Below are 27802 nucleotides of genomic sequence, written 5' to 3' on the forward strand. Positions count from 1 at the left end.
GGCATCAATTATTGTCCGTTTGCACAAAAAAGAAGTTTTCAGCCATAGTGTAAATTGTACAAAGCAGCTGCAAAATGAGAAAATTTACGCTGTAAATTGTAAAAAATATTTTTTAGGAAAATGATTAGAAATGTCGAAGAATGCCAAGTTAATTACAAAGTTAAAGAAGAAGATGTGAGAGAACAAAAATGAAGAATCTATTATTCTGTATACCATATTCTGTGTGTTTAGTTTTGTTTATCTTTCCTGTAGATTTCATAATGGGGGCAACCTTTTTTTTGACAAACTTTTTTTTATCTGCATGCTCGCATCAGTTTTGTATGTCATCCATATAATCAAATCAACATGGCCTTACCTGCTAAGGTCCCCATTGATGTACTGACATGTACCTCTGTCATGTCCTAAAATCCAGCATGTGTTTTATCTTTCCTACAAACAAGGGTCGACTTCAGCATGATACAGGTTAAGATTCCTCAAATTTTTAAAGATATTCCTGAAATGAATTTTTCTAATTTTCAAACCTTTTCTGTACAATGGTACATGCTATCTACACACTATACCATGTCCTTCTCTTTTACTCCTTAAGTACCTTAACTATCAAACTTTAAGTTAAAACATTTTTTATTCGTCCACAGAATATGCTGAGTGATGACAACTTCAGTCCATCATCTGGAAACTCTGATGCATGATGAGGTCATGAAGGCCTTGATCTCTACAGTAACATTATATCCTATATTATATAATCCAGAAATGCAGTCAGCTCTTTACACTCTTATTTTGTAATAATGTTATGGTTGAAAGAATGCTCTCCGTATAATGTTTGCCAAATCTTGTGTACTTTAGGTAAACATTTTACTCACGAAAGATATCTGTAACTCTGTATTTAAGGCTGTCACAAAAATGCCTTCTTACAGCCAAGAAACATCTTTACTATAAAAACTAGGAGCCAGTCATCTACAGGTATTCAGGTGTAATTCTACCATGACCAGGAAACAGGCACCAGCAGCTGCAATATTTGGGTCTAGCGCCTTTCTCTACAAGGCACAGTATGTCCAACCTCTCAAGGCATGCAACTCTTCTTTAGTCCTCAAGGAATTGTTTTAACCTCTGCACATAATACGTTCTTGTATCTAACAGCTCATTCGCACACAGTACACACGTTACAGTATTATGTCTTTGTCAGGGTATTTGATATTTATGTATGTGTAACCTTTTTGTGTATATGTATAATGTATCTATAATATCTGTTATTAGAAGCCTGGTCATGTGCAAGTGTTCTGCTGAAATGTTGATCACAGCTAACACAGTATTCGATAGATGCGTATGTACTAATTACTTCTAACAGCTACAATGCACCTGTGCTGAAGAAAAGTCCTCACTCATTAGTTGCCCGTAGAACTAGTAACAGTTGGTAGCTGCTGCTACAGTGCAAGACAGCAATATGTGTGAAAGGTCACATTCAAAAAGCCAAGGTGACAACGTTTGCCAGCAGTCAAAGTGCATGACTTTTATACAAAAGCCACCATGTGCCTCACAACAAAGTGCTTATTAGATTAACCCCAAAATAAGACAGGAGCTAGTAGCTGAAAAAAATTGCAATAATGTAAATAGATGACCTGTCAAATTGTCAAGAATAGATGTCAGAGGTCAAAGATCGGGTCAAAGTCGACATAAGTGCCATACATTGTATGTCCTCCAAATTGAGAGCCACACTCTACAGTTTGTAGGATATTGTAGGTTTTTTTTAGAGTTTTTGTAACCAGTGTTTGTTTATGAAAAGTGTACCTACTTCAGTGTATTTGTATAGCTTTAGTACTAACGATATTTGTCAGTTGATAATATGCCAGTGTTATAATCAAAGAAGAGGGGTTGCATATAGAAGCTTCTCGGACGCGCTCACACGTGGGCTAGGGCTATACAGTAATAGACGGTGTGTTAGAATTATACAGAATGTAGTTCAACAGCATAACGCAGTTCTATAGCATTGTCCATCGACAGTGAATCTTTCGGATTGGTGTCAAATAAGGTGTATGTAAACAAATGTTGTAAGACTATTATTATTATTATAATTCGATATTACAGTAATGTTATGCATGCTCGGAGTGAGTACATTTGTAAAAGTTATGCAGTTATTTTGCATTCATTTTATCGAAGGAGTTAATGATATTTGTTAGTCGTTTTGTTACGGTCAGATTGTTGTACTAAGCAGACTTGTTCCTCACCAACAGCACAAGGGCTCACATGTGGGTTTATAACTAACATAATCATGATTTGGACTGTACCACAATACTCTAGACGTCCCCTACTAGTGACAGGTGGATATGAAAATATAAAGAGGGGAGAGTGCCATTATTATTAGGCCAAGTGCCCCCCTCCCCACAACTCATGGTACAGGCACTGATCTTTCTTACATTTTTACCAGATGAAACTGCATGAATAATAGTGAAAATCTGTACAATGAAAGACTTTGATGTTCAGAATGTACATTTGTAGTGAAACCTCCAACTAGACTTGTCTCTTGGCAGATGTTGCATGGCAGTTGGGCAGATTTTTCGATGTTCAGTATCATGAGTAGTTTAGAATTGCTTGGAAAATAGGCAAGAATTCTCTTTTTTCGTTAATCACAGTATGTATAAGTTATTTCTTCTATGTATGATATCGTAAACATCAGAATGGTGATATGGTATCGTACTATTGAAACACTAGTGGCCCAGCATTTTATTAGATCGTGTACGAAAGGCATTTCAAAACCACAGTGGTAAGCAAACAGTCCGTTGTAACTATGGCGATAATCTACACAGTTCTAGAAGTTTTCTCACCATGTTTAATGCATTGCTAATCACTCTTTTTATCGAATACTACATTAATAAAGTTTATTTTCTACTAGTATCATGGTTGTCTGTCGTTATATACTCTGTTTACTATCCACACTAGACTGGGAATGTTGGACTCAAGCCAATAGTGTCTTATTTATAGTAATTCAATCCCAGTGTCGCCTGCACTGTTGCCCTCTTATGGCACCCAGTATCTGATGTCTGTTACAGTAAGCATTACGGGACTGTCCCATAGCTTCTCATAGTTCATGTCTTGAGCTTTACGCATATGTAGTCCCTGTTTTAGCGTGTGTTCGGTGCCTACGTTGCATGAGCCATGATGGTATATCGATGATTTTGTTTGACAGGCAACGGTAGTGGTAAATCAACTAGCGTCAGCCTAGCCTGGTAACCCTACCATCGGGAGCTCCCCGGTATCTCTACGGCGCTGGGAGTGGTGTCCACCCGCCCAGACTGATTAGCTCGCTTGGGGTGAGTTTACGGGCTTAGCTTAATATGCGAGACTATGCCAATCCCAATTGGGGAAAACGAGCACATGGGAAAAATGGAGCCGGACGTGACGATAATAGTTCAGGGTCAACATTTCCGTCTTCCCAAGAAAACGTTGATGGAACGGAGCGAGTATTTCCGAGGCATGTTTGAGTCCGGGATGAAGGAATCTGGTCAGGATGTCATTGAAGTCCAAGGAATCTCATCAGCAACCTTCAGCATCTTGGCAGGGTTCATGGCATCGTCTTACCTGGCTGTTGACGGAAGCAGTCTCGAAGATGTTATCGAAGGTATTGCCTTTCTTCAGATGCAAGACACTATACCTGCCTGTATAGACTTTCTCAGAACGTACCTCTCTTTTGATAATTGTATGGAGGTTATTGCCATTGCTGAGAAGCACGCTTTTGAACAAATCGTAAACGCAGTGTACGACTATATGGGGAAGGACTATGTTGCGTTTTCGAGAACAGAAACGTTTCAGGCACTTGGAGACGAACAGAAAGAGCGTATCAGAGCTGTACGCTACCGAGGCCGTAAGCGTCTTGCCGTGACCAGGAAAGAAGGGTGTATTCCAGGGTCGGGGAAGAACGTCAGGGACCTGTTTTGCTACGAGAGGGAAGCCGAAAAATGGAAGTCATTCACGCAGCTACCCGACTGTTCGAAGTTCACCATCAACTGCAGCACAGCAGTTGTGGACAACTATCTCTACATCATTGGCGTACTGAAACACAGAATCCGTAGCCACCAGCGCCCTAAGAGTCGCGAAGGACCAGGGTGTGTGTCAAGATTCTACTACGAGCCGGTAAATTACCAGTACAATCCCTTACTGAAAAAGTGGGAGAAACTCACTCCATTTGTCTGCGGGAGAAAACATTTCTCATTAGTTGCTTTTCGAGGTGGTCTGTTTGCCATCGGTGGAATCACTGCAGAGTCAACTCTAGCTGATGGCAAGTTCTGCGAGTCTGTTGAACGGTTCGACATCTTTCCGGACAGGTGGTCCCACTGCTCACCCGTTCCGGTACAACGCTTCGAAGTTCGTGTATCTCCCTCCCGCGACAACCCCCCGACCACATCCGCAAAGGACATGATCTTCATTCTATTGACGTGCCATGGCGGAATTTTCCTCAAGCAGTACTGTCCGAAGAACGATACATGGACCGACGTGTCCCTTGGTCCCTTGCCGGGGAGAGTTCCATGCATCTACCGCATGTTCTCACACGACGACGACGTCTTCATCCTCGGAGGCAATCCTACGATAGACCGCAGCATCATCGTCAGGTATGACCCGAAAGACAGGCAGTGGACGCCTCTACAACGGCCACCTCCTCTTAGGGTGGAGTATTTCAACGCGTTTGGTGTTGTTCTTGAAGGAAAGCTGTACACTGGAAGTGGTGAGACGAGACAGATGGACCGATATGACCTGGAGCAGCAGCAATGGGAAGGGACTACTCCAGCTTCGATGCCTGCACTCGGGCCACTTGAGGCATTTACTATCCATCTGTAAAAGTATAGGAAATATTTGATATTCTTTACACGTGATTTATGGCATAAGAGTGGGTTTTATTCACATCGAAGCCTAGTTATATCTTTGCTGATGTAGCAAATGGATGTCTTGGTAGTAAATCAAACGAATATGTACATGTATATGTAGGTATTTTGTGCATGTGGCGAGGGCTGTTGATAAAATTGCAAGAGTCCATCATAAAAATTCACGTACAAATCACGTAAAAATAGTATGTCTTGCTTCAGGGATGTTGACTCGTTTGATGCTTGGTATTAATTGACTATTCATAACTTTATTGCCAATCAATGACTATGCATGTTATACAGACAAGTTTGTCAACCTTGTACAGACAGTTGATGCTGTCAATCATAGCACAGTTGCAGATTTGTTGATGATAAAGCGAGTAACAAGGAGGTCGAAATAATGATGCACATCTGAGGAATTGTCCAGCAAACGAAATAAGCAGTCACAACAGATCCTTCACCAAAGAACGTGGCCAACGCAATCGACAGTGCGCGCAGTAGAAAAATCAATTGCACATCACAGTTAATCCAGTCTTATAGGATTGTCTCTCTCGAGCTCTCTGCGCGATCACGAATACAGTTTCTATTTTGAGAAGTTGTTCTTGTGACGGGGTCAGATGGCGGACGTTCCTCACGTGACCTGGGTGAGTTTCATCGTAACAAAAATAGACCGTGTTGTGTTGGAATCGATGTTACCACAGATTATTGATCCCTGAGAGCCAGGAGACCAACAGATAAGCTCGGAATCGGCAGGATTGCTGGAATAAAGGTAAGCCAGACCATTATTTCCTTACTGTGTCTTTTGTAGAATCGTGGTAGTGTTCTTCTCAGCCATTTGCATAGTGGGGGTCTACTTGTCCCTCCCCAAACATGGCGGACGTGTGACTTATATGCCATCGTATGTTATGCTTTGGTGTCGAATTTGAGATCTTTTTGAAAGCTGTAAAGACGGACGAAACATACGATTACGAAAGAGCGTTTTAGGATAACATCACGTTTCACAATTTCGTTTTCTCATCATGTACAGCCGGTGGATGAAATAGCTCAGACAAGTGGGTAATACGTTTCAGCATATTGGAGCCATGACGGCATTCAGCTACGTAATGTACCAATGTCAATGACTGTTAGCAATTGTAGACGCTATGTAGACAACGTGTAGCTTAGTTTCCCACATTGCAAGAGCACCGGCCTTGACGAATGTGTTTCATCATGAGCTTCTTTGCAGTTTGGGGTCACCAACGTCATCGGGTCTTTGATCCAGTACGCTATTTATGGTACTCAATATATAAGAAGTAAGATAGACTTGTATGAAACCAAGCGTTCTGCCCATCACAGGTTGGAGCGTCGCAAGTAAGATGAAGCTGTCTCGGTTCCTGTGCTTCGGCGGCAGCAACCTCATCCTGCGGGAGAGGCTACGGCGCTATCTGGGGCCCATCTTTGACCCTGTTCGAGACAAGGTCACTCGGGTTTGCCAGACAACAGCCACCGTTACTATGGAGATCCTGTTATGGACGTATGCCTACACACACGCACTGTTGTCCATCCTTCTGGTTTGGGACGTAACGCCTGCCATCACTGGCCGGAAGGCTTACGCTCCAAGCCCGCTGGACCAGCGACGGAAGCCCCAAAGGAACTCAGATGTAGTCATTCTTGTAGATGAGTACGAGTTTGAATCGAACAAAGCTATTTTGTCGGAGAAAAGCGAGTATTTTCGAGCGATGTTCGAATCTGGGATGAAAGAGTCCAATCAGAGGATTCTGACATTACACGGCGTCCCGGCGGCCATGTTCGACATCATCATTGACTGCGTTCACGGTTCTCCCCTCGCGGTAACGGAAGAGAACTTGGCGGACCTGGTGGCTGCTGCTTCCTTCCTCCAGATGCCCTGCGTCATCACGGGTTGCGTGTTCTTCTTACGCGCCAACATGGACGTGGACAACTGCACGGACGTCCTGGCTCTGGCCGAGATGTACGGAGTCCAGGAAATCATCGACGAAGTCTACAAGTTCATGCGAGACAACTACATCGACTTCTGCAAAAGTGAGAGCTACCAACTTCTCAGTCCCGAGAAACGGGAATATTTGAAGACGCTGAGGAACGGCGGGAAACAGTGCATCGGGATCATCAGCAAGGAGGGGGCCATGAGGGGGGTGCAGGTAGATCCAGATGATGTGAAGAAGCTACGTTACTACGACGATGAACAGGACAAGTGGAAACTGCTCGCTACTCTACCTGTGGAGGTGAGGCTCTTACACTATCTCCTGAACCTCAACCTTCTCCAGCAGGGTCGACCCTGCTCTTCTGACCCACGTTTTTTAGCTATTGGTGACATCACCACCAAACAGCTTTCAGCCAATCAGAGGATTGCTCCAAGCTCCTCTTGTGGAAATCCGCAATGGTCGCTGGGAGCTACCAGACAATCAGGTTACGTCTTACATAGCTACTTTCAAAATAACGGCTGTTTGTGCAAAATAAGGATAGCTCATTGATTATATATGAGCAACTGTCAGTAACGTCACCAATAGTTAAAACCTTGGATCAGATGCAGAAGAGCAGGGTTGATGCTAGGAGGCTTTTTGCCGAGTGATTTAACCCTGCTGGAAGAGGGTGCTGAACGTTTACGTACGTACATCCGTTAAGTCATAACCACGTTGGAACTGTAACAGCTGCATAAATATCACTGTTTCTTGTAAATTTTTCCCAGGTTTCTCGATGGAACTGCAGCGTTGCAGTGATTGATAATTATCTGTACGTGGTCGGTGGGTTCAAGCCGCGCACAGGCGACAACAGCTTCCAGTACCTGCCAGGTGCCTACAGGTGAGTACCTAGCTATCAGGTGCACACCTGTTGGTACCCGACATATACCTGTCAGGTGCTAGCAGGTGAGTGCTTGTCTAATACTTACAGGCCTTTTTCTGAAAGCTTGTTGAAAGTCCCGTTGAAATAGATGAGATCTTGCCTCACGTACGTTTACCTGTTTTCCTTTTGCAGATACAACCCGTGTAAGAACTCGTGGGAAGAGATCCGCGCCATGAGGAAGCGTCGCCGCCACTTCAGTCTCGTTCCGCTAGAGGGCGCGCTGTACGCTATCGGCGGCTGGTGGTTGGACGCCTTCGCTCCGGACGCGCGTAGCCGCATGTTCGACTCCATCGAGAAGTACGATCCCGATTCCGACAGGTGGAGCATCGTGACCACCCTCCCCCTCCCCAGATATCGCGTGCACATGACGCTAACCCACGACAACCCCCTGGCTGTTACCTTTAACTCTTCCATCTTCATCCTCCTGGCCTATAGGGGCATCATTGTCATGCACCAATACACCCCCTCTACGGACAAATGGAGGGAGGTGTGCGAAGTGCCGTTTCACAACGAGTTATACACCGTCTACACGATGATGTCACTCGACGACGTCATCTACATCATAGGAGGAAACTTCGACGAAAATCTCGTGGTAAGTTACAGACCGGAGACTGACGAATGGACCAAGCTGAGCTCGGTAGAGAGAGTGGCTTATTTCAACGGGAGCGCCGCCTTGCGGGGGCGTAAGATCTACATCGGGACGGCGGAGGACCAGTCGCTGCAGGTGTATGATGTGGACACCAACACGTGGCAGCCGGTAGGGGGCGCAACTATGCCGTTCCTTGGCCCGCTGGTCGCCTTCACATTATCACTGGACTGAACACGTTAGATGAACAGTGCGGAATCTAAGAGGTCTGGCATTATATCTAAAAAGCATGTCATGAGTGTTAAGTACAAAATGGAATAAAGGAGACCGATTCAAGCAATAAAAGAAAAAGAGTGAGCTGCAAGCACAAAAGTTTTGACTCACTGATCATCGTTCACACCATAATTTATTTATTTAAGATATATGAAAAAATCATGCACAATCACAATATGTTCTTGCCTCCCGTACATTGTTGCATAGAGGAGCATAAGAAACTTTTAAAAGTATCCATTTCCACCATTTCATATGATTTATATATGAATAATTATCTTAATTGCACTTAATCTGTTGACTGCATGGTGACGACAGAATCCTTATTTTGTATATTGCTGTATGTTATATTGTTGAGGCCAAGCACTACTGCAATGAGTGTTGGAGCCTAGGTGCTATTCTCTATGAGTCAGCTCCCACAGTACACCCCAGACTAAACACACTTTGCTCCCAAAGTTGATCATTACCGTAAGATTATGGACGGAAGATAAAACAAGACGCTTTCAATTAAGCAAGTCTTAAGCGACAAATTCAAATTAAAACAATCCACAAACCACGTAGTGATTTTCTTTGTAAAGGTATATTATGTATATACCATGTACCAGTGCAAAATATCAAAACCGTACAATAAGTGAATAACTCTATTAGAGTTAGAGAGTTAGATCTAGAGACGTTCACCAAATATACATACCATGTTGTTCCGGAAACAATCAGCATATTTGAAATACATGTACAATCTAATTTCACAGATGTTCTACCAGTCTCATAATATTGAACACGTTTTGGACTTTTTCTTTTTCTTCCTTTTGTCAGTGTTATTTTCAGCGTGGTCCATGCTACCCGTTGTTGTCGGCTGCACGATTGACGGTGTGGACTTCACTGTATCTTCATGTTTGTTGTTGTCGACAGGGGGTTCTATGTGTGGTTTGTTCTCTATTTTGTCGTCTTCCCTTTCATCCTGGGGGTCACCTGACTCGTCTTCGTTTTTTGTTGTCTCTTCGTCACACTCCTAGGAATGAAGGAATGGTTAGGTGATTATTATGAGCTGGCTGCATTTTTCTGCTTGCTTCACAAATTTCTATCTATGAACACACGTCACTTTTTATATCATCTCTATACCACCGCTAGAGATTCAGACCGAATATAATGTGACTTTCTCCCACAGTGTACCAAAAATTATGCATGCTTTGTAAAACTGCACGATCATATTTATCTAAATTGTTAATTCTTTACAATTGTAGGGTCTAGATATGTTAGATACCGTTGTTTTGTAGCCTTGTCCGTTGGCTGCAGGACAAAATAAAATGATCAATTACTTGATAATAATAATAATGAAGGTATGTTAACAAAGGTGAACAACGTAATGGTAAGGTTTTGTTTTAAGTCGTCTTTCTGTTAAATCCAAAGTCTTACCTTCTTTGTTGCAACCGCTTGTGTCGGAGTTTGTGCTCTCTTCTCTTCTGGTTTAGGACTGGGGCGCTCGGACTTCGGAGTTGGGGTAGCATGGCGGGAAACTTGCTGCATCAGTTCTTCGAATTTGTCGCCTCCCCAGTTGTTCTATAAACAAAACAAAACAAATGACATTTGTGATTATCTAACTTAAGACATATGTGCTTACTTATATACTGTACACTTAAAAAATCACTTACTTCACGCATCAACCGAAACAACAACGGTTACTTCACTACCAAAAATGCTGTTTCTTATTTTTCTTGTTTTCTTATTTTTTCTTATTGAGAGAAAGATTTTCTTCCATAAAGAATTTCAAGAAAATCAAGAAATCTTGCGCAAAACCTTTGTACGTTAAATCTTACATTAAGAGTTATATTCTTGTTTTTCTTAGGTGAAGAGAGGACTTCTAGTCTGATTTTTTATCAGCAAGAATATTCTAGAAATTCTAGTCAATCTTTCTTCCTTATTCTTCACACAATATTTGCTTCTTGTTTGGTCAAAAGGAGTATTTTACAGAATCTACTTTTAAGATTTTTATTCTTGCCATACATGAATTTTTCTTTAGACTTTCATTTCACTAGGAAAACATTCTTGACATTTCTTGTTTTCTTGATTTAGGAAGTCTGAGGAATATGATTCTTGCTATTCTTAGTATATCTAAGAAGATGTAAGGATTTTCTTGACCAAATACAGTTAAGAAAAATGAGAAAATCAAGAAACTGTAAAACAAGTAATTCCCAAGTGTTTTTCTGTTCGAATTCCTTTTTCACAAAGTTAAAGAAAGATGTTTCCTGCTTTTCTGTGTTATCTAAAAATGAAAGTTCAAATTTGCATGATTTCCTTTCTTTTCTTAACATTGTAAAGCTCAAGAAGATAATTATTGTTTTTCTTGTAATGAGAAAGTAAATTATGCTAATTTAATACTCCCATCATCCTTTGCTGTAAAGAGAGTTTGAATGTGGACCGTTGAGTTTGGGCTCCAGCTGTATTTGCCTGATGTGCGGTTTAGATCTTACAATAATAGGGAAAGATGTGGCTAGTTTCGTGAGGACACTTTTTGGTATCATGTGGGACTCACTACACAGCGTAGATGACTTGTTTTAAGTTCCAAAATGCTTCCTCAGGCAAACGCCATCAACAGATATGCTCCAGGTATGTTATAGCCTGTCTTGCATGAAAATAACTTATTTCCCAAGTAGATACTCTTAGTTTTGTGTTTGTGGTTGCATGATACAGCCAACCAGTAATTGCAGAGCATGTACGTTTAGTGCAGTTATACCTAAAAGGTACTAAAAAAGTTGAAGTATATCATTTTCAAGCAAATGCACAAGCCCCCCCTCCCCCATGCATGTATATGGGGGAGGGGGGCGATATAGGAAAATGACAGTCACTAACTCTTTGTGTGTTTTTCTAGGCTTAGAAACTTTTGTTGTGTTTGTGGTTGCATGATACAGCCAACCAGTAATTGCAGAACATGTACGTTAAGTGCAGTAATACCTACAAGGTACTAAAAAAGTATAACATTTTCAAGCAAATGCACAAGCCCCCATCCCCATGCATGTATAAGGGGGAGGGGGGCGATGTAGGAAAATGACAGTCATCGTCATCTTTTTTGTGTGTTTTTCTAGACTTAGAAACCTGTTGGACCAAAGAAGATGCCCCCGTCTCAAGTTTGGAAAATCTTTCGACAATTACAAGTCATTGATTATAAGAAGGACACTGCTACAACACTGCAGAACTGACAGTTTTAGAAGGACAATTAGTTATTTGTATGAGCACAGAGAACATGTGCTTTTATCACAGCATCAAATGTGAAACATTTATGGAAACAATTGTATTGCAAACTGGTTGATCTTTGCAATCCTTGGTTAAGAATGGGCATTAGAAAGAAAAATCCAAAACTGTGTATTAAACAATTAGATCAATGATAATAAATATGATTGGAACATATTTAAATTATATTATCATTGATTTATTAAATGGTATTCTTGATTCAAGACCTCCATCTTGATTCAAGAAACTGTTTCTAGGTTTAAGGAATTCATTCTTGAGGACAGAAAGGTATTCCTACAACAAGAACCTCACTCTTAGTGCAAGAAACTCATTCTAGGTGTAATAAATTCATTCTTGAGGACAGAAAGGTATTCCTACAACAAGAACCTCACTCTTAGTGCAAGAAACTCATTCTAGGTGTAATAAATTCATTCTTGAGGACAGAAAGGTATTCCTATTACAAGAACCTCACTCTCAGTGGAGGAAACTCATTCTAGGCGTAAGAAATTCATTCTTGAGGTCAGAAAGGTATTCCTATTTCAAGAACCTCACTCTCAGTGGAGGAAACTCATTCTAGGTGTAAGAAATTTATTCTTGAGGTCAGAAAGGTATTCCTATTTCAAGAACCTCGCTCTTAGTGGAAGAAACTCATTCTAGATGTAAGAAATTCATTCTTGAGGACAGAAAGGTATTCCTATTTCAAGAACCTCGCTCTCAGTGGAAGAAACTCATTCTAGATGTAAGAAATTCATTGAGGACAGAAAGGTATTCCTATTTCAAGAACCTCACTCTTAGTGCAAGAAACTCATTCTAGGTGTAAGAAATTTATTCTTGAGGACAGAAGAAATAAGGAAATGTCAGTGAGGACGTAACAAATATAAACTTTTTCTTAGAATATTTTCCTCTGAAATTTATATATCTTAGATAAAAATTCTGTGCCAAAGAAGAATCATAACAACAAGAAAATTTATTTCGAGGTTTTAGTCACATATGTGTGAGAAAAAACAACTTGGTCAGAGAAAAATATTCTAAGAAAAAGTTTATATTCCTTACGTCCTCACTGACATTTCCTTATCCGTTCTTATTCTTGCACACAGAATAATTTTCTTTCTGGAAGATAATTTTTCTTCAACAAAGAAAAAACAAGAAAAAACGAGAATGGCATTTTTTGTAGTGTTCGTACATCCATTATTTTACAACTCTTGTAGAGTAGTGTGACACATCCACTGAACGAACTCGGAGCATCTTAGTCATCATGTCTATAAAATTTCTTTCTCGCCCTCACTCTCTCTGTGTACGCGCGCTCGTGTGTGCCTGTGTGTGCGTGTGCACGCGTGCATGTGTGCCTGTGTGTGCGTGTCTTTGTGTATGTGGTTTTTTTGTGTTTCCGTGTGAATGAATGAATGAAAACTTTATTACCATGTCTTGCGCCATTTTGCGCCCAGCCCGTGTGTGTTTCCGTGTGTGACCATCACCCGGTCATTTCATTTATTCATAATGGTCACTGCGTAAGAATACGTGATGTAGCAGATAGAATTACTTGAACTGTACCTGAGTGCGTTCATCTCTGCAGTCGATGTACAGCAGTTCTGTGAAGGCCATGCTCATGGGGCCCTCTGGCGGCCAGGACGTGTCCTGTAGCAGCAGAGGCACTATGGGCTTGCGCAGCGCGTCCGCCAGGCTGACCTCCCGTCGGCAGTTCGCGGAGAGCGTGTACTTTGGAGTCACACAGGAAACAACAACCTAGTAGGGAAACGAAAATGAAAGATAGTTACAAAGTGACCAAAGAAAACTTTCCCGAATTTAAAGCTCACAAACTCGTCGATTCCATCGAATTCGTCGGAAAATTCCTCGAAATCCATCCTCAGGAAAGCCAGATCAGAAAGCCCTAATCACACTAGATTGGAAATGCCGAAAACTGACGTCACATTTTGTGACGTAACAATTGATTAATTCAAGTAGCCGTCAGTACGGCGCAAGTTGCAAATGACGGGAAAGCCCTGAACTATGACGGACTTATGAAAAACAAGCGAAGACTTGATTTTGGTGTATATCTAGCAAAGTGTAGTAGACTGAAAGATTGAAATATCTTAGGTTTTTAAAAGACAAACACTTTTACTAAATCATATGGCAGTGTGTAACTTACATTACCAAAGGTTAAAAATGAAAGAGATCAATAAAATTAACGGATCTGGTGGTATATCATATTGCTTATTTTTGGCCGTCGATAGACAGAGTCACTGAAAATACAATGTCATCACCTTTGCACTCCTGATACCCTTGTCGATCTTGCCGTACAGCGCGTCTCCTCCTCCCATCTGCTGTATGTCCATCCAACAGGTGAAACCTCGTGACGTCAGCTGGCTGTACAGGGCTTTCACCTGCGGCTGGTGACCCCACTGGTAGGACAGGAACACTTCCGGGTTCACCACAGGTTCTGCTTGCTGTGAAAATGTAGATTTCAACTTCATTAGTCAATGCGTTCCAAAGTGACATAGTTTATATCAGTGAAGTGTTGCTTTCGTTCGCAAACTAGCAAGATACTCAAGACAAGCTACGCTCTTAAAGTTCTGTGAAGAACAAAATGAAGCCTTATCTAAAACAATGCCCTATCTAAAATAAATAATCAAGATGAACCTTTGACTGTATGGGAGCTTCAAGGAGTTCGGGTGCTATTCTTTTGCACACTTAAATGAGCTGACAAACCTTTTCCTCTACTGGCGGGCTGGACGTCTTTTCCTTCTTTACAGACTGTTTGTCTGAGCTGATTTCTTTCTCCTCCTCCTTCTCTACACTTGGTGTCCAATTCCTGTACTCTGCATGATATTTAAAGATTATATGATTTAGATAAAGATCTAAGGAGACGTTGAGTATTTAGAATTGGATAGAAGTATTAGTTATGAATGATGGATGTTAGTAATGGTCTTTCTTCTTCAAACATCGGGCAATCAAATATGTTGTGAAGAAAGATGAAGATGAAACGGAAGGTCAAAAAATACAAAATAAGAGGGCTGAATGATCAGTCTCCATCAGTCATTGGACTAACTCGATGTACTTTTGTATAATGTGAATTACGTGATATATGCATAATACACTCAAGCTACCATCAGTGATGAGACTCTGGTCTGGTGCGGCATGGTAGGCCAGCTGTCCCAGCAACTCGTAGAAACTGGAATCAGGCCAGAATTTCCCGGAACTGGAACTGGCGCCGTGAAACATGATGTACAGCAGCTGAAAAATACAAGGGTTTACTAAAGTCCATCTTATGTTGGTCATACGATATACGTACCCGATATGTTAAAGAGGAACTATGAATAGCTATCAATTTCGTGCCAAGAACTGGCTCCATGAAACAAGGCAATGGAACTAGGAACATATGTTTAAAATGGAGGCACATGTACCTAATTTCTTTTTGCAAATAAGGCGTCACTCAAAATATGTCAAGACGTTTCGTTCCAAGAAAGGAAGGTCTAACTATTTTCTCTTTAATACCTGTGAGAAAATCATGCTCATGGACCCGGGCGGCGGCCAGGGCGTGGTCTCCACCAGGAGGGGGATGATGGGTTTGTTCAGCAGGTTAGCCAGGTTGATCTGGGTACAACATGAAGGCCAATATGTAAATTATGTCGTTCATATGGACATAAGACAAAGTATATCATTCATTGCCTTCGATCTGATTACCATACTAGCCTGACATATACAACTATAACTTAGAACAAAGCTTTTTTTTAAAGCATTATATTGCAACATTCAAAATCTTCAGTGTTGTGCCAACCGACCTCGTGGTTGCAGTTGGTAGACTCTGCGTACTTGGGCGTGACCATGGCCAGAACGACTTTGGCTCCCCGCATGCCCTTGTCTATCTTCGCGTACAGCTGATCACCTCCTCCCATTTGTCCTATAATGGAAATCATAATCTAGTCCTGAGAACAAGAAATGTAACACCAATAAAGGCCTAGGCTTATGTATGTATTAAAAGATGATGAGTAACCTTACCGATATCCATCCAGCTCTCGTACCCAGCCATCTGCAGATTTTCCTTGATGAGTTTGACCTGGTCCTGGATGTCCCACTGGTAGCTGATGAAGATGGGAGGGGGGTTGGTGGGCTCGTCAGCCGCTGGTTTGGGTACAGCTGCGCCTGTAAATAGCAGAGATCAGAATGATTGACAAGCCCTGACATCATCGTGATCTGTTACCACATATACACGTGTACAGATAAGCGAGAAGAAGTTGACTGCTCTCGGCAAGCTTAATGTGACACTCTTATCAACTATGCATGTTCAACTCTTGTACCTCCTGGTGCTCGCACGGATACCTCACGTCGTCTATTTGTTACCGGGCCCGCGCGTTGATTTCAAGGCCGGCTTAAAATTATTCGGGTCCCGGCCGGGCCCGGCAGCCGCAGGGTGTCCTCTGGGGCCACGAAGGGTTCATGCCTGAAAGTGCCAAAAACAGCCCGGGGCCCCTTTTTGCAATTCGGACCTAAGCTTTGCCGGGGCATTAATGGACAATAATCAGTAAAAGATGAATTAACATAGCAATAACACTAAAACAATATTGCTTACACAACGCGTGCTAAACTCACCTGCCTCCTCCATGGCGGTCTCGATGATTTCCGCGGCGTCTGTCCGGCCCATCTCCTGCAGGGACCTCAACACGGCGTAGGTGGCCTCACTGCTGCGGTGGGTGTTGTACCTAGCAGAATCCAGAGATCTAGACATTAACATCCCATTAACAAGTTAAGTGCGAATACCCTGACGCCACCGGTATTGTGCCCTTGGGAAAGCCAATTTACACGACTATCTTCACCCCCGACCCAGGTGTAAAAACGGGTACATATTATGTGTTGGTCACGACACCAGCAATTGCTGCTGTGTTCCACGTGTATTGCACCGTTGCAATTCTAATAAAATCAAAAGTAAAGCAAAGCAACCTTTATATGAAGGCAGTTTTTTTTAGAACGGCATGATGCCCCTACTGCTGACTACCTACGGGACTGACGGATGAGGGGTGTAAAAGCAGCCCCCGCTTGGTGTGAACTATTTTTCTTTGGTTTAAAAATACAAACTTCAACTTACAAATAGTTCAAAGCTACTGTCAGACATTTGCAGCGGAACGGGTGCGTGTTTATAAATCTTTATTCTGTTTCAAAGCAAAGAAAGGACTAGAAAGGTTACCATTCGTTGAGCATGGCCATGGTCGGGTCGGCGTTGGTAGCCCATGCCCGGATGTCCTCGGGCCCGTAGCCGAGTCGAACCGCCAGGAACCTCCAGTCATAGTCGCCTTCCTCATTCATCAGCAGGGACACGTCACGGGACCACGCAGGGGCAGCACCAAGGGTCTAGCAATGACGGAGTCGGGCACAATGTCAGTAACTTAGGTTAGAGTTTATTGAGCTGAACCTTATCGCAAGACCGGTACAAAAATAGAATTGCAGTTTGTCATAATGGTTTGTGGACTAAGAACAGTTTCTCATTACAGAAGGGCATACTTCCTCATCTATAACGTTTCTATGCTACATCCATATAAAATGTTCGCAGTTTGGCATACATGGAAGAAAACAGTCATGTCCGCAATGTTGTATCTTTGCTTATCTGGCTGTTGATTGTAGCTTTAGGGGCTACTCATCACTCGTCACAAGGAAGGCTTTGTCACAATGGAACCCTTGTTACAACATGATTCAGGACCATTACATAAACAGCAGCAATTAATGGCTCTTTGAATCCACAGCCTGCTTATTCGCAAGCTTATTCTGCTCTTCTTTCCACGTGTTTCAGAATATCATCACATTTTGAACCTAGGATCTGTATCTCATGAGTGAACTCTTTCTTGAATCTATCTAAGTCGGAGCGAAGGTTGGCAAGGTCTTGTCTCAATGGAGTGATCAGGACTGCTTCTATGGCGTCCAAAAGATGTTGATGCTCGGGCGAAAGCTTGGCCTTGGCTGTGGCAGCCGGGGTCTTGAAGTTGGAAAACAAGTTGTTATTTTGGTACATCAGAAATATACCAATATGGATTGTTGATTTGATTGTGTTGTTATTTTGGGGTTAGATGAACAGACCAACCTAGTTGATGTTGAGCTCTGACACGTAGTGGTTAGTCTGTTAGTCCATATCCTGTATCCCTATAGATATTTTGGGTATAGAAACCTTATCTACAGGTTCAATTATCTAAACCCCGACCAAGGCCCGTCTCCCCATCTACAAAACTCGTGTCACGTGACTTGTGTGACCTTTGACTTCCAGGTCACGCAACGACCCATCCAGGATCATTCAGAGCTAATGAAAAATGACCTATGCCGTTTGAAAGTCTTTTCACCAAGAAGCTTTTATGGTCGCGTGTACCAGTCTTAATTCTCTATTTCAAATGTTCAATGACCATAAGACTTCCGTATCACTTACCTTGTGGTCTATCTCCTCCACTTTCTCCACAGTCTCGTCCACCACGTGCTCCAGCTCCGTCAGCTTCTCTCCCTGCTGCTGGACGTCCTCCTTCACCTCCCCCAACTGCTGCCGCTGGTCCGACACGTCATCCTGCAGGTCTTCTACCTGTGGGGCACAAACACACAATCATTTGCGTGGTCCACTTGGGTCGGTGCAATAGCCTAGTTGGTAGAATGTTCGCCTTGCACACGGTCCTGGTCGTGGGTTCGATCCCAAGCCGGGTCATACCAAAGACTTTAAAAATGGTACATACTGCTTTCTCTGCTTAGCGCTCAGCATTTGGGAAAGACTATGGTAGTTTAAAAAAACTCACTACCAGCGGACCAGCCCCATGCTAGCTGTAGTGACTTGCATAAATGTGTGGCCTAAGGGCTATAGAAATGGAAATGGGCGCCACCTCTATGCGTTTTATCACGTGACGGCGCCTCAGTCACTTTTGACTTGGGCAATTGTTTTCTCTGAAAGACGTTTGTTGCTGGAGAATGATGTTGGGACTATGTAGCCAGCTAGACTAATATATAACATTTTTGAATCAGAAATGTAGTATGATTTGCCCTGCGCAATCCTCGCTTTTCTGTTTCAGAATGGACCAATAAGCGGTATGATTGCCATGTCTATTCGACATGTCGTAACATTCTTACCTTTTTTTCTGTTTTTGTAACTCGTTGGTCCAGCTTGCCCACCTCCTCTTTCTGCTCTTTGATATCCTGATCCAAGGTCTTCAGGCTGTTGATGATGAAAAGTTAAAAGATCAATTTACAAATATGCAAATATTTCTCTTTTTGGTAAAGACGGGTATCTACATACTTACCAGAGAGTATAAAATGGAAGTGTAAAAATGTTTGGGCTGAAATATTGAATCTTGTGACAGTCCAAAATGTTAACAAACCTTCTGTCATCAAGGTAGTCCAGCATGCTTTGCGCCATGTCGGGGACTCCTGGTTGGCTGCTCTTCAAAAGCGCTTCGACGTTTGCTCTTCGCTTTTCCAACACGGACTTGTACCTGCCGCCCACGGTCTTCATGAACATCAGGACAGAGCTTTGGTACATGACGTCACCTGTTTTGAGCTTGTCCGTCAACAGGGCCATAACTCGCTCTGCATACTCCTGTGTAAAGGAATTGAAAGGCATAAACAAATCTCTGAATATCTCGTTTTGGCGAAAGGATGTGGTGCTTTAATACAGATCACGATTTGTATTTGGTTGTAAAACATGTCGTATCAAATATGTATAAATATACTTTTACAATAATGTAATGGAAACGTATTTCTCATTTGTCGCGGAGAATCTATGGTGGCCTCAGTATTCTTGGTATTGTCTATTTACTTATTCAGAATACATAAGTAGACAAGACAAAGTAACGACGGACTCAAGCTGTGTACCTTAAATCTACGCCGCCACTTGTACAGCATGGAAACTAGTACAAAACACAATGTTAGAAGGATTAAATGACACGTATTGTCTCCAATTACCTCATTATATAATCCTATGATAGACTCCACCTCGTAGATGAAGTAGCACATCATCGGTTGAGACTTGTACGCCTTTTCCAAGGTGTCAATCTTGTCCAGGAAGGGCTTGGTGTCGTATTTGCAGAGCTCTTTCAAGGTTTGAAGTGCATATGACATGGAGGACATGTTGTCGAAACCCTCTTCTAACTTTTCCAAGTATGGCATGAGGAGCTGCAGATTGAAGGCATTGCATCATTTATACTGAGGTCGCAATTGGATAAAGGGACCCCGCCGGGTATTTGACGGGTTGTTTGTTTTGCATTTCCGGCGTGACTCCTACGTGGCCCCGTGGCCCCGCGGCTGCCGGGCTATTCAAGTCGGACTTGAAATCAACGCAGGACCAAAATAAAAATAAAAGGCGTGAGCTAATCGTGCGAACACTGGGATATACCCAGTACTCGGCAGGCTATCGGGCAAAAGTTGTACTCTTTTCTTGCAGATGCGTTTTCTATGGCGCTTGTAATGTTTGTCCGACGAGAACAGGCGACTTGCTTCCTGCAATTGTTTATGTTGCAGCTTGACGAAATGATGAGTGACATACTTACTTGAGGCTCAGTCGTTGACATCTCATGGAAAAGGTGATAGAAGCCGTAATGTTGGTCAGCAGAAATGTCGTCCATCTTCTCAACTATCTCAGGGAGGCGTTTCTTGAACGGCTCAGGGTTGTGCTTGTACACGGCAGGCAGCACGTCTGTGGACATTTTTTGATAAACAAAAATTTTCATCAAAAGACACAACAAAGCAAACTTCTCCATTCATGATTCTGCGGATAACATCTACCTGTCGTTGTAGACGGGAGGTAACGGAATACTCATCAGAATTCCAACAATCTTGTTGATCTTTGACAAGCGACGTATGGGCTGCGATCACTAGTAATACATCGGTAAACTAACGTTCCACGACCTCAGTCCTTCGCAAAATGATGTTTATCTTTTCAAGTAGCAGTAGCCCCGTGTGTCCTGGTACTGCGGTGGTCCGGACACTCTTCTAGTGACATATGGATGTTTCTCATTGATTGTGCAAATAATATCCTGATTTGCATAAATTGCATCAGTTGATCATCTTCTCTAACCAAATAGCATGTTGTTCAAAGTATGAAAGTAATGATTCATGACCATAGCATGCCCAAAACACGAGATATCAAAAGAAGAAATTACACTGCAGTACCATACTAAGCCGCTAGGGGCCCCAAAATCTAACCATTTCGAGGTCTCAAGAATGCATACAAAGTATCCTGATAATTCATTGAGGCATTCTTGAGTTATCGTGTCTACAAGTGGAAGGAAGGAAGGACACACACGAACGCTTAGCAAAGCATAACCTTCTATTCGAAGGTAGTAAACCATAAATTTACTGACTAGAGATTTCATTAGCATCGTTGTTGAGGAAGGCGTCCAGTAGTGTGTCGGCGTTTACGATAAATTTTATTATTTGAAAATCATAACTCGCTGAAACAACATGATAGTTTATCAATAAAACAGAAGTGAAGAAACCGTTACTGACTAGAGATTTCATTGGCGTCGTTGTTGATGAAGGCGTCCAGTAGTGGGTCGGCGTGCGGTGCCAGGACCTCCCCCTGCTGCATGAACATGCTGACGTAGCTGGACAGGCCCATCTGCTCGGACACCTCTTCGTTGCCAAGGAGACGGATGAAGCCAGGCGTCACCAACATGAGGTGCTCAGGATTACTCATGTTCTGTGCGTAGAACCAGCCATTAGTAATCATGAAATGTTAGCATCCTGCTCATGTTTCAAATGTGACAACATTGAAAATGTATAAACCTTAAACTAACGCATGGACCGCAACCATTGTCTAAACATAGTTGATGTCTCTGGTGCTTCCTGTTTAATTTGACGTGGTTAGAAATTACTAGATAGATAATTTTATTGCTAAAAAATGTACAAGGTACAAAGTATGGCATCTACTGGTGCTGAACTACAGTTCTATAAGGCTAATCTACCTGATACACGAGTGTATATAGTATGGGAGCATGAGCTTTTGCAATCATTGGAAGAATTTCTAACGTCTAGTTATTCTTTGATACAGTTTCCTATGTATACAATTTTACACGTAAAACAAATACACCATAGAAAAAAAGAAGAGGCACCTTGCTGAGAAAATTAACCATTAAGGTCCTGATGGCCATGCCGTATGCGGTTTCTCGGTCCGGTTCGTCTTCATTGTACAGCTCCTTCTCTGAGCAGTAGTTGATAATCTCTGATAGCGTGGTCACATTTTCTGTGCTCTTTGCACTCCTGAAAACAGAAAGGACATATTCCTTAATGTGTGTGGTCTATTCTCTTGTATTTTCGAAGCAACACGCGAAATAGTTCCTATAAATGATCTATGAATGCCTCATAAAATAACTATGTAGAAAAAGCAGTCTACCTTACGGACAAATAATCTTACTTGGAATTATGCCATCAAAATAATCATCACAACAGAGAAAAAGTGATAAAATTCTTTTCCTATAAGACATCTGAAGAAGTTGCTCTATATACATCATCGCTCAGTACATCGAAATCCTCAAACCTTTAGATTTGTGTTCTATATATGTATGACAAGTTTCTAAAGTCAGGAAAAAACATAATATAATCAATAGGAATGAAAATGGGATGCACCGATTTTCTTCTGACGGATAGTCGTGTAACGGTAACTCACTCTGTTAGGTTGGAACATAGCCAAGATGTAACTGCGATGGCAACGGTTGAGTTGGGATCAAACGTCTCCGCCTTTATCATCCCATAGTAGGCGTCGAGCACACTCTTCGACTCTTCATCATTCATCTTAATTAAAGATAAAATCAGTTGTCAACAGTCGTTAAAATCCTTTCTCTCACCATGAGTTCTACATATAACGTTAGGATATAAAAAGCACATCAGACAAAAAGGACAACTAATCTCCATCAGCTGGGGTAAAGAGTAGACATCGATATCAACCTTTTATCCAGTATATACAATAAGCGCTTTCGCACATTCGAGTACGCATGTGTAGTGTCAAAGGTGGCTTGTAAACAGTTCTCGTCTCCATCATTGTCTCGATTTGCATAACAATGCCCAGACGGGTTTATTTACGTCTTAGTGGCCTTCACCTTTGACATTTGCTGTAAGAGAAGTGACAGTAGCTCCTCAAAGTATGTACAGATAGCTCACCTTGTTCAACATTTCTCGGATGCCATCAGCGCACGTGATTCCCTTCGCCAGGTGCAGATGTGTCTCCGTGCCTTTGTTCAGAGAAAACACAAGAAGACTCACCACGTTGGGCCGGATCTTCTTATGGCAGGTTCTAAAAACAACAAGAGAAACTGTTTATGCAGAAGAAGTTTAAGGCAGGAATAACTGACCTTGCGGAATAACTTTTTACAACGTCAGGCTCAGCTCTTCCACATGTTCCAACTATAGAATGTAAAGTTCTGTGACATTACAGGTGCCGCTTACAGTTTACGTAATGTTTGACTTCTTATCACTCATGGATCGCTTCATGGGTGTGACCACCAAGCTATTGGTAGCTTCCTGTCATCTTGATGTTAAATATCAACCAACTCACAAGACGACTAATCCATTATGATTCAACTTTGACCTACTTTGACCTCTCCAGCAGTTCTTCGACAGCATCATCCACCCGTGAGTTGTACCACGTGTCGTCATCGTCCGTTTTCTCTTCAAGAACTCGGAATTTATCCAGAACCTCGCACACTCTCTTGTTATGACCCTGTCAAATGAATGCAAAAATTAAACTTTCAAAACAAAAGGTCTCAAATTGGTCTTTTTAATTAGTCCAATTTATTGCAATTAGATGATATTCAAAAGTCTCTATCAAGGAAAGACAAACTAATGCTTCGGTCCCATTTCTAATCCGGACGAAAAAAAAATGATATGAAAGACAACAAAAGACGACAAAACTTGTAAAAACTCACTATTAAACATATATTGTGTATTTTATTGATATGCATTTTGTAATTTTCGTTATTGTAAACAGCCCGGCCGGGCCTCGGGAAATGGGACCGAAGTATAACTTCGGCTGTCATTCACCCATCTTTGCGAGTTATCAAATTAAAGTTATTTAACCCTATCCAGACTGAGGGGGGGGGGGGGGGGGGCTAAAAGTGCCCGCGCCAACTTTGACATCATATAACTGCCGAACGACATATGCTAGGACAACCAAACTTGGTGACTTTTCCTACATTTCAGTTGGCAACAATAACATGATAATTATATAAGTTTATCATTTTTCGTGTTGCCATGGCAACGGGTTTCTTAAAGGCATTTTATGCAATAATCACTGTTTTTTGAAAACAATGATATTTCTTAGGTTTTCTTGCTCAACCGCACTAGTTTTCCTAGATGTATAGCATCACATGTAATTAGATGTAACTTTCATGATTTAATATTCATAATTTATGCTAATTTGATGACGTAATCGGTCAAAATTCAAGATGGCGGACCATTACACTATTTTAGGTATCAACTTCATTTTTCACCTTCAAAATCGTCACCACGTGGCATTTTCTTTAGCAGAAACATTTAGATTAACGTTTCTAGTCTATTTTTAGTGTTTTTTGGGAAAAAAGTATTTTTGAAAATTTAAAAATGGCCGATCCAAGATGGCGGATCCCAAGGGGTCGCTAACAACACGTGACGTCATTTAATGACGTCATTTTGACGTCAACGTAGTTACGATTTATGTAATATGTCTTGGTATACCTTAAAATCAACAATGCATACTATTTTGTTTAATACCTTTAAATATTAAGGGAATTCCCTATGTATCCAATAAAATAACATCAATGACGTCATAATTGCGTCGTAATTACGTCATATTACGTCATAACGTCTCCAACATTCTAGGAATTATGAAACTTTACATGAATATCACACCCTACAAATCTGGGAAGGATACATCATCCGTTCAGACGTTATGAGGGGGGGGGGGGGCGAACGTCCCAGATATCCCAAAAAAAGCCCAGTCTGGATAGGGCTTATTCAATATCCCAGACTTTATTGGTAAATTTGTAGGTAACAATTCATTGTTGTTTTTCTCATATCCATTCCTGAAATAGTCAGCTTTCACATCTGCGCAGGAACGGACTGAATGATCCATACCTTCCACTTGACCAGGTTGTCGCTAAGAACATTTTTGAAGGCTTCCAGGTGTTTTGTTGTGGAACAGTCCAGGCATGCGCACAAGAAGTCCACCACGGCACGGAAAGCTTTGTCATCTCTGTGACAAACATCAAATCAGAGGGTGCTTTAGAATGATAGAGATGCGGTACTCCGTACTTAAACCATATATTAGAAAGAACTTGAAGAAAAAGAACGTACGTTGCCTATCCACGTCGTATCAGCATACAAATGTCACAAATAATTACGCCAACAGCATGCGCCGTTGAGGTAAACATTAGTACTTTGTTACAGGGCATGCCAACGACAACATGGTGTGTGTCAATGATCTAGTGCTGATCTTAGTTTATGTATGGTTTCCAACTCACTTGCTCTTCGCGATCTCCTCCAGCTCTTCTTTAGTCTGTCGGATGTTCTTCACATCCTTGAACCAATCCGTGCCCAACTTGTCCATGGCGTGTGGTCAGACGCTGTGAAGACAAGAGGCTTGTTGGATTAAACTGTTTACGGAGTTTCTTGTTTCAAAGTGGTGTTCCTTTAGATTAGAATTAGAAAACAATATACTAGTCTATCCTATTTATTCTATCTAACCCTTTAAGATATTTCATCTCACATGTACCTATATTACTATTGCAATGACATTGGTGGCATTGCTACTAAATACGGTATTTCAGATTGATAAGCAATGATGGTGTAATTAAAGATTGAGGTAATTTTTGGACCAATATCATTATCATGGGATTCGTACATAAAGTTTTATCCTGTTATGCAGAGAACAAAAATATCAGAAAGTAAAATTGGACAAGATAATGAAGAAATCGTGGAGACCTAACCTTTCTAAGGCTTTGTTGCTTTGTTGTTCACCCGACCGCTAATTATAACCATGACTTGTACCGACCAAGAAGATTAAATATTGTCTTAAAACCAGGTCAGACGAAACAAATACTGTTTTGCGACCTCACTAGGGGCGACTACAAAACACTACATCGCTTATCCACGGCTGAACAATAGCATAGTAAATTTGCTCTTTGCACAACGTTGGCGTTTCCTTAATCTAATTTGTAAACAGGGTTATCGACCGCGTTGCTAGTGGTGACGACAGCGTCATCGCTGACCTCGCTTAACCTGTATACCTAGCTTCATAGCTATGATTCTGGCCAAAAGACCTGACAAAATTTACCCCAAAGTCCCTCCGTTCTTTCCCAATGATTCTCCACACCTAACAGGCACCTTATTGATAGCTAGACACATAAGGCACTTACCGAAACACTATTCAATAGGGTATATTTATCAGTAAACGTGGCTGCCACCGTAATATTTTTTATGGTACCTAGCTGAAAATGGCTGTCAGACTGTTGATGAGTTGGTGTGTTTGTGAATTCTGTGACTTAAACTGTCATACCCAAGAAGTCCAGGTGTGATAGTATCTCATGGCTCGTATCGATGTAGCCTGTCTTCATGTTATGTTTCGATAGATGTATATAGCAGAATACCCAAAACGTAGAGCTTATAATCATGGATAATACCATATCGCCAGTGTGAATTCACAAATCATTGTCGTCAGAAACATGCACCATTTTCTTACAGCGCGACGTCTTTATGCTACGTTATTGTTAGTTTAATGAAGTCAAAAGTCAAACATACCTGTAATCCACTATGAAAATATCCTGTCCACTTACAATAGGAACTGCTTGTTAGCAAACGTATTTTGCATGGAATCGTGTGAGGCTCTATTTACGAAGGTAACTATGTGACAAATCAACTCGGAAACGCCGAAAAATATATACTGTCGTATCTGCAAACAGAACATAGCAGGGCAAAGTGTGTGACCTTTGACATACGTACACTGTGGTTGCAGCTATTGAGGCTCTAGACTATATATTATCACAATGCATACTACAGATACCAACATATTTGTCGAATTAAAGGCTTTTTAGATAGTTATCACATTGTAGCAGGTCTTAATCTTATTTTGAGTGTAGTGATACAAGGATTTGTTCTTTTTCGTTCATCAAGCAAATACTTTTAAAATGGCCCAGCATGTTTATCCTGTGTTAAAATATCAGGCATGTCATATATGCGCACAGTCTGGTGTGTGTATTGGAGGGCTCGATCGCTTTCCTTCATTAAAATACTTTGAAATTACCCATTGCTTGTTAATCCTGAATCTAAATATTAATCATGCCATAGATCTTAGACCATAGACCGTGGGCAATAGTGTATATCATGCAAGAAAGTCATGAACCTGCATAACTAATTGACATATCGGTAACTACTGTACCGTCGAATATCACCAAGTGAAAAATAACTACAAATTCAAGTAAAAAAACATTTAGATACGATATACAAATATATAATGCAGTGTATGTTTGACGCATAGAGGTTACCAAAAAATCTATTCGTCACAGAGCCCTTGACATGATGTATGTAAAATCTAAGGCCAGCAATAGTCATCTCGTCAAACCGGTTTCAACCTACCTCATCAGTCTGTAGGTTATTACGTGTAAATTGTCTCTTTCAAAGCCGTATTCACGTTCCGCATGTCCAGCTCTCCCGTACTTGTGAGTAGAGAAGCCAAGCACTACCGTAATGCACCATCAACAGCAATTACAGAAAGTGTAATTCAAACAGAACCGTACAATACCCGTCTGTCATTTTTTTCATTCTAAGATGGCGGCAAAGCTATGTCAGGGTTACCTGGTTGTCATGGACAGGCCAAGGTTGAGTGGTTCAAAGCTAGTGAATGGTGTCTATACTGACGGCCCAAGGTCTGAGTTGTTTTGTGAAACTTGAAATGTTCTTGTGTTGCAGCGTGCTTGCCGGTTTGAGACGCTACCATGCAATTCAAAGACTCCCACACCCCGTTGCGTAGCCACGGGGCCAGCCAGAGAATCTGACTTATGTGTGGGCGTTTCCCTTGTGACACTCTATGTAC

The 27802-nt window shown here is 41.6% G+C and overlaps 4 protein-coding genes across 48 annotated transcripts in view; 3 read left to right on the forward strand and 1 right to left on the reverse strand.

The window, feature by feature from the left end:
* The window catches only part of LOC136429904 (liprin-beta-1-like), a 63017-nt gene extending 60128 nt beyond the window's left edge, over positions 1-2889 (forward strand). For all 43 annotated transcript variants that reach the window (XM_066420010.1, XM_066420016.1, XM_066420026.1 and 40 more), the window contains one exon: positions 636-2889. In XM_066420010.1, coding sequence (XP_066276107.1) covers positions 636-689 — 54 coding nt within the window. In that variant the 3' untranslated portion in view covers positions 690-2889. The remainder of the gene's footprint in view (positions 1-635) is intronic.
* Positions 2890-3339: 450 nt separating this feature from the next.
* LOC136429265 (kelch repeat and BTB domain-containing protein 11-like) lies at positions 3340-4827 on the forward strand. The gene has a single exon (XM_066419127.1). It carries the CDS (start codon positions 3340-3342, stop codon positions 4825-4827), a length of 1488 nt encoding a protein of 495 aa, XP_066275224.1.
* A 372-nt stretch (positions 4828-5199) lies between these two features.
* LOC136429909 (kelch repeat and BTB domain-containing protein 13-like) lies at positions 5200-9365 on the forward strand. The gene is made up of 4 exons (XM_066420062.1): positions 5200-5619; positions 6186-7090; positions 7555-7667; positions 7842-9365. Exons 2-4 carry the CDS (start codon positions 6206-6208, stop codon positions 8527-8529), a joined length of 1686 nt encoding a protein of 561 aa, XP_066276159.1. The 5' UTR covers positions 5200-5619; positions 6186-6205; the 3' UTR covers positions 8530-9365.
* LOC136429907 (uncharacterized) lies at positions 8683-27537 on the reverse strand. 3 transcript variants are annotated; one of them, XM_066420058.1, is made up of 24 exons: positions 27346-27537; positions 25236-25337; positions 24850-24967; positions 23331-23458; positions 22900-23032; positions 22409-22533; positions 21855-22002; positions 21250-21442; positions 20292-20437; positions 19708-19917; positions 19125-19342; positions 18877-18961; positions 18194-18340; positions 16970-17133; positions 16378-16487; positions 15787-15930; positions 15570-15688; positions 15283-15381; positions 14895-15021; positions 14497-14606; positions 14052-14234; positions 13342-13533; positions 9979-10122; positions 8683-9574 (listed from the first exon to the last, which is right to left on the reverse strand). In XM_066420058.1, the coding sequence occupies exons 2-24, from the start codon at positions 25319-25321 to the stop codon at positions 9329-9331; spliced, it is 3375 nt and encodes a 1124-aa protein (XP_066276155.1). In that variant the 5' UTR covers positions 25322-25337; positions 27346-27537; the 3' UTR covers positions 8683-9328. The 3 variants fall into 3 exon arrangements, with proteins under 3 accessions (XP_066276155.1, XP_066276154.1, XP_066276156.1); XM_066420057.1 differs by lacking the exon at positions 27346-27537 and adding an exon at positions 26512-26672; XM_066420059.1 differs by lacking the exon at positions 27346-27537 and adding an exon at positions 25701-25810.
* Between the last annotated feature and the right edge of the window lie 265 nt (positions 27538-27802).

Source organism: Branchiostoma lanceolatum, chromosome 3, assembly GCF_035083965.1.
Source record: "Branchiostoma lanceolatum isolate klBraLanc5 chromosome 3, klBraLanc5.hap2, whole genome shotgun sequence".
In the NCBI taxonomy this organism is placed as follows: domain Eukaryota; kingdom Metazoa; phylum Chordata; class Leptocardii; order Amphioxiformes; family Branchiostomatidae; genus Branchiostoma; species Branchiostoma lanceolatum.

Bases quoted from the DNA above. Each gene is read 5' to 3' on its own strand.
- LOC136429265 (XM_066419127.1), top strand. From the start codon at position 3,340: ATGCCAATCCCAATTGGGGAAAACGAGCACATGGGAAAAATGGAGCCG.
- LOC136429907 (XM_066420058.1), bottom strand. From the start codon at position 25,321: ATGGACAAGTTGGGCACGGATTGGTTCAAGGATGTGAAGAACATCCGA. The intron at 23,033-23,330 runs GTAGGTCAAAGT...TGTTGTTTTTAG, and splicing joins GAACTGCTGGAGAGGTCAAA to AACCTGCCATAAGAAGATCC. The intron at 17,134-18,193 runs GTAAGTGATACG...CGTCATTGCTAG, and splicing joins TGGAGGAGATAGACCACAAG to ACCCTTGGTGCTGCCCCTGC.
- LOC136429909 (XM_066420062.1), top strand. From the start codon at position 6,206: ATGAAGCTGTCTCGGTTCCTGTGCTTCGGCGGCAGCAACCTCATCCTG. The intron at 7,091-7,554 runs GTGAGGCTCTTA...AATTTTTCCCAG, and splicing joins TCGCTACTCTACCTGTGGAG to GTTTCTCGATGGAACTGCAG. The intron at 7,668-7,841 runs GTGAGTACCTAG...TTCCTTTTGCAG, and splicing joins TACCTGCCAGGTGCCTACAG to ATACAACCCGTGTAAGAACT.